Below are 12,131 nucleotides of genomic sequence, written 5' to 3' on the forward strand. Positions count from 1 at the left end.
ATTTCGCAAAGACAAAAACCATTAATCTGGTGTATATGAAGTACCACAGAAGTGAGTCCTAAATACTGGAAATAAGTTAACATTTACCTAAAAGTGCTCCGTCCGAATCAAATCAAAGTCGATTTGATTTTTCAATGTGTTTGGTTATGCTTTTGTTGTTGTTTTAATGTGGTTTGCTTATAAAGCAGGTTTTTGTGTTTTATTCTGTGATGTAAAACATCTAGTAAACCAAATTCCTAGCAAGTGACAATTTTGTTTATTCTTGCATTTTTAAACCTTCTCTTATCCAAGTTGTCCAACCAGTAGATTTGTTTGTACGTGATTTTATTCCCCCATCGACTGTTGATTTGGAGAAACGTTGGTAGAAGCGGTGAACGCTTTACGTGATGACATTTGTTGTTGGCTTAGCATTAGCTCGGTGCTTCCTGTGAGTGTTATTAAGCTTCAAAAATCACAACCAACAAAGAAGTAAGTGTGCACATGAATGGGCTGGATCAACTAAAGACCATTGAGCTAAAATAAATAAAGTCAATGTAAATAATCAAAACATCATTACAGACATGAAGGGTAGAAAAGGTAGAAACACTGAAGACAATGTAGTTGTCAAGCCAGGCGACGAGCTGGTGCTGTTGGTTGTTTTCTTAATGAAACCACACACACATGCACGCAGAGAACAATACACTATAAACATTAACGATGGGAGAACACGGAGATTCGTATGGACAGACGATGAAGATGGATCGCTATTATGGGCGACTCTCAACTACAAAACTACCAAGTCTCAGTAGAATCTGGACTGGGAGACATGACACTCTGGAGGCCGCCATTGTTGTTATCGTCCGTCTACTCGCACATGTGCAGAATTACGATTCACTACAGGGTGCACGTGTGCAGGAGCGGTGTTTCAGAAAAGTTGCGTTTTCCACCGTTTCCACAGAGACAGTTCAAAAAGTTCCACCTTGGGAGTTGTGTTTTCAGTGGCTCCAAGCACCATTCTCTCTCTCTCTCTCGCTCTCGCTCTCGCTCTCGCTCTCGCTCTCGCTCTCGCTCTCGCTCTCGCTCTCGCTCTCGCTCTCTCTCGACTCCGCCTGTTCCATCAGCTAATCAGCCGCTCAAACTTTGTGTACACATCGGCTTTCACATGAGGGAAAAAAGTAGAAATTGACAGAACGTGGAACCACAAAGAAAACACTGCACTCATGCATGCCTACGCATGTACAGGCAGACCGACGCACATAAACGCAGCCGTGTAATTACGAGTGCACACCATCGCAACCAAAACGGCTGAATAATTCAAGACAAGACTGCTACACGTGGATCGGATTGGAACAATGCGCAGACCCATAAGACACAACCAAGGTAGGAGAGCTGAAGAGGCTCCTTCAGTGACGAATAAAAATAGAAAGCGCAACGCATCCCCTATACACACATACAAGTGCTGAGAATTAGACGCTCAGACTGAAGAAAAGCTCGACTGTAACCTGTGGAGAAGCCTGACATTGAAATCGAGTGAAAGGCAGTAGAATCTGTCAGGGCATGTCACAGCCTGAGGGTAAAACCACGTCGGATAAATCCAGAGAGCTTCTGCAAAATCCAACTCCTCCTTTCAGTCATCTTCCAAGGATTTCTCACAAAGCTCACCACATCCAAATATACCAAATATACTGTATCTCTGTTTGCATAAGTGGGAACCATCGGGGGTGTTCGAGCGGCCAGGACCACGCCTCTCCCCTCTCCCAGTAAAAAGAGACACTTGTCCTTCAATAATTTCTGATTAAGAACTATATGATTTGAAGTAATGTGATGAAGGAATCACACCTGAGTGTGTAGAACATGCAATCTCTAAAAAAAGGTCAGTATTGCAAAGGTCAACCATGAAATATATGATTTGTTGCATAATTCTACTAAATCATTGTGCATAATAATATAAATCTTTTTGAAAACAACTCCCACGGTGGAACTTTTCAAAAACACTCCAACCCCGTCTCCTTGGAAACGGAGGAAAATTTGTTGTTGACGATGGTACTTAATAATGCCACCACATGTATATTTTTGAAAGCAAATACTCATTGAGATACTACTAATGCATAGAGGAATAATGTTTAGCATTAATGAAGCTGTTTTTTTCCCCTTTAATATCCAATATTTAAAACCTTTGGGCATGCTGCTGCATCCTATGTTACTTGCCAATCATAGAGTATATATATATGCATATTCAGCACCATTTAATTTCAAGATGAAAGAAAACAATGTACATTGTGTACACACCATCAGTTTAACTTTGGAGAGATTATATATATATATATATATATATATATATATATATATATATTATGACCCCCAGATTTAGAGTCGATGATATTAGTGTCATATTGGTTTTAAAATATTGCAATATACGTGAGTGAGGTCATATGGGGTGTATTTATTTACAGAATACTCTGGATTGTAAGTCACATCTTTACAAAAAAAAACCATTTCCGTTAAATATGGTAATAATGGAGGTTTCTGTGTTGTGCTGTTGTCATGATATCTAATGGTCTAAGATGATGAAGCACGATATATTGAGATAAATACAGTATATAAGTCACTTCTTAATAAACTTTATGACCAGCCAAACAACCGTTAAAAAGTGCGACAAAGGCCACATTTACATACAGCCAAGTACGTACAAAACTAGATATTTTCTACTTTACATTTTCAAAAATAACACTGTCCACACCAGATGATTGTCAAAACCCTTTTCATTTCAGTAAATCCACACAATTACCTCGTTAAGAGCCACTTTGAGCTTTTCAAACCGAGAGATGACAGTGACACAAGAAGCATAAAACCATGTCAGCCAATCAGAATAGAGGAAACTACAAAAACAGCAACAACAGCAAGAACAGTGGCCGCGACATTCTGAAGTCCTCAAGCCGTTCCTCCAGGAGAACGCCTTCATTTCCAAAGTTGTCCGAGCAGCAAGCAGTTCAACCAGGTCGGATTCAAAACGAGGTTGGCAGGCAGCTCTTGGTCTTGGTGAGAGGAAAAGTTGACGTAAAACTGCTGACCTCCAACCGCTCCTTCTCCTCTGCTCCTTGACATAATAGAGCATTTGTGATTCTAATTTCAAACAAGCCGAAGGAGTTTGCACAAACGTAAAAACGAGCACTGCCTTGGCAGCATCCGTTGTCATCACAGTAGCCCAATTGTAAACGCCGTTGCTACACATATGACGCTGATGATTCTTCTGTCGCAAACTGTGTCGTCAAACTCTCATCTCTCCGTGTCTACATGGAGAAAAGGTTATTTAGCATTTGGTTTTCTGCTGCACAATGAGAATTCATGAAAAACAAGAGAGTTTATCATGATTCGGGATGCTGGATGTTCCTGAAATTAAAACTCTAATCTACTCGGCCAACTCAATCTGAGAGGCCATAAAATTTCAGTATAATGGCCCTCTGTTCCATCATCAGTTAATTACATTAGTAGATTCTGTGGTACAGTAGTGATTTCTGTCGTCCTACAGCGACACCTAATGGTCCAAAATGGTATGTGCAGATATATACGGAGGGAGCAGATGTTAGTCTCGCTGCTAATAAACTAATATTTTTGAGGCTACACTTTCTCAAACTTAAAAGTAATTAAGACCATTATTTCGTATTTTTTCTGTTTTTTCATTTGTCCACTCAAAAATACTTTTTTTTTTAATTTAGTCGTATTTTTTTGATTCCACAGGTTGAAAAGTTGATGTTGTACGATTGTTCAACCTTGATCCTTTTAGCCACGATGAAGCCTACTAACTAATTTTTGAGAACCATATCTCTTTGCTTATAAAGACATAGACCTTTCAAAATCTTTTTTTTGTTAATTATGGAGTCCCTCAATGATCAGTATTTGGGCCACAGTTGATTTTTCTCTGTTTGTTGCATTAGGGTTTTTTCCCCCCTAATAACCTGCCATTGTCATGCAAGGAATTGTTATACTTGTTTTCTTATATAATCAGATAATACAAATGTTCAAGCTTCTTATGTTGCCGTTAACAGCTGACTTAACCCAGCAAGGGATGATTACTCAACTGAGTCCCCTGTTCTGATCAATTTTCCTTATTTCTGAATGATTGTACTTCATTGCAGAGGCAAAGTTACTAATCTTGGTGTTTTGTATTCCCTTGTCAGGTTTGTAAAAAAATAAAGCAAACAAAAAGAAAGACATTTTTTAAGGTCTGCAGATGTCATACAAAATACTAAGTGACATTGTGCTGTCTTAGCTGGCTGAACTTTTGAACCCACTGTATGTGTCTGCTTGTACTTTACGCTCTCGGGCTACTGAGGGGCCACCCCAGGTGATTGACAGGTGACTGACAGTGTGTTTAAAAGTACTGCAATTACAATAAATTAAAGACTAAATGTCACTGAAGTAGCTGTCTGGTGTGGCTCAAAAGGACATACTTGAGAGCAAAATAAGTTTTAAAGCGTTTCCACATGCAGAAGAGAAGACATTTTGCCTCTAATATTTTAACTGCTCTGGTGATGGAAGGTAAGTAAACCCTAACCCATTCATACAATTAAAAAAAAAGACATGCACTTCAGTTTACAGAAACAGAAATTTCTTTTTTCTTTTTTTTTTTTAGGATATGGACCCGATAAATCCTTTCCCACCATCTGACCTCTCCATTAATAGACCTGAAGTTGCCCCACTGACGGTACTGGTTTCCACTCCAGACACTCCTTTACTCCTTTATGAAACAGACATTACATTAGCAGATGTAAAACATACCTAGACCTGTAGATATCAGGAAAAACAAAACAGGAATTTCAAATTCCACAATTGATTTTAGTGTCACTTATGTCTGAATGACAATGTCGTGATGTTGATGTCTTCAAGTCGAGTTGAAGTATTTTTCTCGGTTTAATGCCGAAGAACAGTTTTTATTTAAAGCACTTTGATAAAATCGATTAATTCAGTCATGCGAAGACAGGTCGGTGGAGACAGTACAGACTGGAAAAATACTTTGGTCTGGTCCTGGACAACAAACTGGACTGGTCTGCAAACACAGATCCGCCTTGAAGGAAGGACAGAGGGAGCGGCCTTATCTCTCTCTGGAGGCTCAGCTTCTATCTATCTATCTATCTATCTATCTATCTATCTATCTATCTATCTATCTATCTATCTATCTATCTATCTATCTATCTATCTATCTATCTATCTATCTATCTATCTATCTATCTATCTATCTATCTATCTATCTATCTATCTATCTATCTATCTAGCACATTACAATTTTAATAATTCTCTGACAAACTTTCAGTGTCATTTAATTGAGTCTATTGAGGTCGGACCACGTGACCTCGATAAAAAAAAAAAGGTCACCCTGTTAATGTTATTTACATTTTGCATTTTAATAAAACAGATTTAAGGTTTCTAGGAGTGAACTGGAAAAAAATACAACAACAAATAAAGTGTAAAACCTGTAGAGCTGTTGTGTGGATGCTTTATTTTATTAGAGAGAGAGAGAGAGAGAGAGAGAGAGAGAGAGCGATGACGGATCAGCAGGAGGAGTCGAGAGAGAGAGAGAGAGAGAGAGAGAGAGAGAGAGAGAGAGAGAGAGAGAGAGAGAGAGAGAGGGAGAGCGGGGGGACAGGGATTTGGTAGACAGTCGGAGGTCGGAGCGGGAGCTGGATCGGGGGTTCCGGGGAGATGCTGTCCCCACCGAGGAGATGGATCCGAGACAAGCATCCGAGCTCTTTATTCGCGTAAGTCCGCTCCGCTCGTTGCGCTCCGCAGCACTTCAGGATAGCGTTTCCTCCGAAACCACCCTCATCACATCGCTTTAACTGTCAGATCTCACCACACGCGCTGGAGATCAGCTCCCCTGCTCCTCCCGCTGCAGGAGTTTCCACCAAGTTGCGCTCCCGGTCCGGAGCGCGCATCATCCGGGCGCGCCGCAACTCCGTCGCGTCTGCGCAAACTGTCCAAACCCTCTGAGCACGTACAGATGTTCAACAGCTACCTGGCAGTCTCAGTTTGTCTGCGTAAACACACGCATAATACCAGGGCTTTTGCAGGAGTCGGTCAGTTCAGACAGTCAGTTCGACTTTTGGTGCGCAAAGTTTGAACGCAAAAAACCGATCCGTCGAAAATCAAGTGTACAAGTCTTCTTCGCCAAATGCAAAATCAATTGTAAGTAACTGTTTAATATGAATGTTTTACTTGAAGAGACACGGTGAAATTTAATGCTGACATGACAGTATTTTAATCTATGAATGAATAAATCCAAATGTGAATAAAATGTAACTTTAGAAAACCTAAACGAGAAAAAAAAACTACTTTTGATAAAATGCGCCACTTTTCGACTACAAAATGTTGTTTTTCTTTTAATTGTTTGCTTTTAAACGTGCAAAAAATAATTAATCTTCAATCATATTAGGCTGAAGGGTCATTGCAGCGTTTATGTTTTTACCAATTCCTCCAAATAGTAGGAATTTAACGTTAATGCCACCTTGCTCAGAATAAGTTATCTCCATCTCTCATCTCTGTGCTGGTGTCCCAAATCCATAGACAGCATGTATCAGCTGATATTCAAAACTAAATTCAGTGTTTAGTTACCAAGGTTAAGCAGCGTGACAGAATTTACCCTGTGGTGGGTTGGTATTAGGCTTTTAGCTTTTTAAAAAGGAACTCAGAGACTTTCAAGTCGTTTTTTTACTATATTGTTTTTCACTTTTCACAAATCTATGTAAATACAAACCTTTATGTTCTATTCATATATTGTGAAATAAGTTAAACTGATCATATTTGCACACATTTCAACATTTCTGGGGTAAAGGGTAAATGTACAGTCTGTGGATGAGTGTGGATAAATCTAACTGGATTTCTGTTTATAAAAATACTATTGTGCGTAATATGTATAATACTAACAATTGTCATAGATATCACAGATGCATTTTGTCACTTTAGATTTATGTGTATTAAGTTAACCCAAGATCTTCATGTATTGTTTTAATCATTCCAAGATAAGTGCATCAATCTGATATGACTTGGGAACAACCAGAGTCAAAACAGTCAAGTGTTTTACACTATGGTCATAGTTTATGGCAGTACTGACTAATAGATTTGAGTCTATTTGACAATACTGTATGACTCAATATTCAGCAGAACTACTGGATCACGTATGTGTCCAATGACTTGTCATGTGTTAGAAATACAAAGAAATGTGGAAGTTAGATGCTTTGGAAGATATGACACATGGGGTTATATTGCTCTAAAAATGAATGATTTCATGTTGTTGTTGTTTTTTTGGGGGTTTATTTTTAATAGTAATACTGTTTGCAATGATATAGTTTCCTAAAATGATACATTGGTGGGGGATTATTAGTTTTTCAAAGTTTACAGGTCCACATCTTTGTTCTACAAGCTTAAAAACGTAATTGCAAGCGAAGGTTACACATTTGAGTGGCATTTTTTAGGCTAGTGCTACATGACTTATTTAACGATTTTACTGTGAGATTTCTTTCTGCGATAAATCTCAAACTTTGTGACCAAACATCTCCAATATTGCATTTTTCTTTTGCTTCTCTCCATCTATTTGCAGTAGAGCTGGAATATGTTTGATAACGTCCAACTCCATGGTGTCACCTCTAATTCTGCGCTCATGTGGACTCAATACTCCATCCAGTCACATGCAGATCTTTGTTTGAGTAGTCCTGTCTCCATGTAATGTCACTCATTTCTTTCAATTGATCACATGGAATCTATGCATGCGTATAAAATACAAGGCACTTTATACATGATCTGAGTAAATCAGGTCAAGAATCAGACTCTAAAACAACTTTAAAGATCCTTTCAACGACTCTAAAAGAAGATAAGAAGTGTGTGTTTTCCACATAAAAAGTGGGATTTCAAAATGTTTTCCAGAGTTAAAGTGGGAGTGCAAGTCGGGGAGTGTTATTGGAACCAATCGTCCGTGTTTCGAGAGAAAAATGACTGGAATCAGCTGATGAAAATGCTTTGACATTTATATCTAAAGAATTTACACTGCGTTGCCAAGACCCGAATTCTGAGCAAAGTGCATCACTGAACCTACCAGAGACGGTCCAGTGTATCAGTGGTGATAGTCGCTGGGGCTCAAAAAAACAGGTGGAGCCATGCGATGTAGCGTGTCTGAGGAGGACGGGGTGGATCGATGGATTATACACAGGGCTTCGCTTTAAGATGTGCTGCTTGGATCCATTGAAGAAGTGAAAGCAGTCATGCACTTTTAATGAAATAATGTCAAAGAGTGTTTGTTTTAGGGCTCAACCAGGTCCATACCTAAAGCCTAGTCAAATACTGACTGCTTGTCTGTTGGTCTTCTTCGGGATGTGTTGGGATTACCACACCGAGCTTCATAATGAAGTCAGTTTGTGTGACACCAGGATCCAAACATCCTGGTTATGTATATGCGACCTCTGTTAAATAACAGCAATCTGGAAATGAATGTTGGGCAAAATAACATAAATATATATTTGGTTATCTACTCAGATAAAAAGTTATATTTGTAATCTTCCTCTGACTGAAGTCTTGTTGGCTTGAAATGGCTGAGTTACTAAAAAAAAAAACTTTTGTGGCACAAAAAGTAGAGAACAAGTCAATTAAGGAGAAATCCCTTTTTATTCTTCATTTTTGGGAAGCGGAATCTTTTAATAGTGAAATTAAGACATTTTTCAAACTTTTGGTAGCGTGTGTTTTGCAAGGTGAATTTGTAAAATGTAAAAGCTCGATGGAGCGTCGTTAATTACGCGAGGTGGACGTCGGCGCCATTACAGTCTGATATGCGGATTTACCCAGCAAGTGGCCTGTATTTAAACATTAAGAAATCTAATGGCGGACTTCCTATGTGTACGCTTTCATACTGCAGGCCAACTCCTTGGAGTTTTTCAAGGAGTTTACTTCTGCTGGAGGATTCGTGGTGGCGAGCACGCATTAGAAGAAGCCCTTTGAATGACAGTATTCCTAGAACTACCTTGAACTGTGGTTGCGTGGCTCCACGGCGGTGGGCTGCAGACCCCTTGGTTTGTACCGACAGAGTATCGGGACCAGGATGTTGGTACTGCTGATTGTAGTATTTGCCCAGGGAGTTTTCACGTGTGATTGTCCAAACCGTCCACGTTCCTCTTGCGGCCCACATGAAGCTGGGAACAGACATGATGTTGGGAGTCACCCATGACTCGCAAAGAGCTCATCTGAAATGCCTCGGTGAAGATTAACAATGCGCTTAATCGCTGCAGTTTCTCGCTCTCGCTCTCTCCCTCGTCGTCTCCCTTTGGAGATGGCTGGTTTGCCTCGCACAAACATTAACAGGAGATTTGTACCAAAGTTCATCTGTTTGCAGTTCAGCCATAACTTGTACTGACGGCCGGGGTTTTACATGAGAGGGGAAGGAGCTGAGACATCTGATAAGATTGTCTGTTATCCTCTACATTTGAAAAAACGGAAAAAAAAAATCCTTCTTTTCATCAATTAAGATTATTAGATAAAGAGAAAGATGGAGGAACGACATAAGAAATATGTAATTTAGAGTATATTGCAAGTAAAATAGAATAAAGACGTACATTTCCTTTTCAATGAGAAATGAATCATCATTGAATGATTGGGGTGTTTTGTTGGTTCTATTCAGAGAGATTTTTAATGGGCTCTCTTTACATATTCAGCCTCGCTCCTCATCCCACAAATACATCTGTATATCCTTTGCAAATGTGGCACCATTTAACATCGAATATGTCATGAAATGATTGTCAGAAAAGGCAAACGGTTTGAAACCGCTGTGTTTATTCATCCATCTTATAACAACAAAATATAAACTAAATATTAATGTGCAAATGTATGTTTTTATGTGACATATTGGCTAAATTTGACATTTTCAACTAATTCCTCAGAATGCCAAAACTTTTCGTCATTTAAAACATTTTAATTGTTAAGCATTGTTAAACATCCTCTATATTCTTCAAATGAACTTCCTCATACTGCCAACTTTTTACTTGGCATCATTAAAATAATGTAAAATGGAATTCTTCGCAGAAGGTATGGTTGAACTGATTGCAGATGCAATGTTTGCATATTTGTCTGGTTTGTGATGCAGAAAAATGGGCTTTGAGGAATAAAAGCGTTGCAGAGACGTAGAGGTCTCCACAAGTCACATATCAAATGTAATGCGCTAATGCACTGAGAGGGAAACAAACAGCCTTTATATTGCATTGTTAGAGCAAAGAAATATTCGACCAAACGTTTACACATGAAACAAGAGAAAAACAAATTAAGGGAAAAAAAAAAAAAAGAAGCTGATTTTTAAACAGCGAAACCTCCCATCAAAGATAATTTCATAATTTCCGTAGTAAATCCGGGCTTCGCCTCTTGCATTTCCTGACGAGGCTGCCGTCTCTCGGGAACGCTCAGCCGGAGTGATGAACAGATGGCTGCCGTGTAAATGTCATGATGGGTGAAGGGAAGTGGGATCGAACTGCAGGGACGGGTTCGCTTAACAAATGACAGACTGTTTTGATCCCACGCCAGAGGTTGGCAGGGAGTGACAGACACTGCTGGCCATGTCTGACCTCTTCTATGTGTGTGTGTGTGTGTGTGTGTGTGTGTGTGTGTGTGTGATGCCTTTTGAACTCAGCCGCTCATCCATCCACAGTTATGTGTGTTGTAACGGAGCTCACATTAATGATTTCCCCTTGTCATGAGAGAGTGGGGAACAATACCAGTTCTGATACTTGGATTCTTCTATTAGAGGCTGATTTACTTAGAGCCTTATAAAGCGTGCAAAACTTTGTGCTCATGCATATAGATCACCCTTTCAGTTTGCGTGCGTTTTGATGGTGATCAATCAAGACTAACACGATGAATAGAATAGAACAGAACTTTATTGATCCTTTCTAGGAAATTACTTTGTTTGAGCAGGCATATCGCTGACACACACACACACACACACACACACACACACACACACACACACACACACACACACACACACACACACACACACACACACACACACACACACACACACACACACACACACACACACACACACACACACACAAACTCCCACATCCCTGCAGACACCAACACTCATCAATAACAATATATTAAACATTTATGGCAGATTTAAGTAAAAAAGAAATACAGGGTTTGGCATGTATTAGGCCTCGCTTACACGACAAAGTTTCGAGTGAAAAGACGTCGCTTTATGTGTTTTCCCTTCAGAAAAGTAAATGAAGATCAACAGAGGAGATTTAAAACGATTACAAGACCTAAGAAGGGATGTAACACAGAAGATACCTTTAATAAAGTCTGCCAATAAGAGGGTGTCGGGCCAGCAAAGTAAAACTCTGAACAAACATGTGTTATTTTTGTGTCTCTGTCAATCAACAGTACTTCTTGTTCGTAAATCAAGTCGTATATATGTACAGTACGTTCAGTTTGAATCACGTTTCCATCCATTTTTATGTAACACGCAAAGCTTTAGTGGCTCACACCCTGATGTAGCAGCAATCCCAATGCAGCTGCATCATACCAGTCCTTTTCCAAGAGTTTAGAATATGTGAATATTGCATCCATTCAGTTGTGGCACTCAAACCATTGTGTTTGATTTTGACAACATTCTGCTGCTCTTGAGGTGCCTGAAGGCCGACCGAGGCAGAAGACCCCTGACGGTCTGTGTGGGCTGTTTGTGGTCTTCTTTTATTCCACTCTTTTCTCTGTGTTTATTGAAAATTCCAGTGTCGTCAAAAACACCTGCTTCTTTTTCTGCCGTTTTTCCGTTCCCAAAAACAACATTGTAAGTGGTACTTTTGCTAATAATAGACCTACGGCCTCAACGTCACCTCATATACAAAACAAATATTTTACTCCGGGTCACTGTAAAAACTGTGAAAACTGGTTCTGCATTCTCAAGTTCTAAAAGGGGCTTGTGACGCCTCACTGTTCAACTGAACGACTCAGAGGGGCATCAAGATTTAAAAACATAAATAAATAAAAAAAAATGCAACAGCCAAATGACTATTCAGTGGTTAATCACATCTTATTTAACCGTGAACTTTATAAAACCATCAGCAGTAACTCTATTACCATCAGCAGTGGGAATAACCTGTTTTAAAGTAACTTTTATG

The 12,131-nt window shown here is 39.4% G+C and overlaps 1 protein-coding gene across 1 annotated transcript in view; it reads left to right on the forward strand.

Moving 5' to 3' along the window:
* Positions 1-5,578: 5,578 nt before the first annotated feature.
* Positions 5,579-12,131, forward strand: part of gal3st2 (galactose-3-O-sulfotransferase 2) — a gene marked incomplete at its 3' end in the record, with an annotated part of 35,842 nt that continues 29,289 nt past the window's right edge. The window contains exon 1 of the mRNA XM_080459681.1: positions 5,579-5,735. Coding sequence (XP_080315807.1) covers positions 5,680-5,735 — 56 coding nt within the window. The 5' untranslated portion in view covers positions 5,579-5,679. The remainder of the gene's footprint in view (positions 5,736-12,131) is intronic.

This window comes from Lipophrys pholis (assembly GCF_963383615.2).
Source record: "Lipophrys pholis genome assembly, chromosome: 3".
NCBI lineage: Eukaryota > Metazoa > Chordata > Actinopteri > Blenniiformes > Blenniidae > Lipophrys > Lipophrys pholis.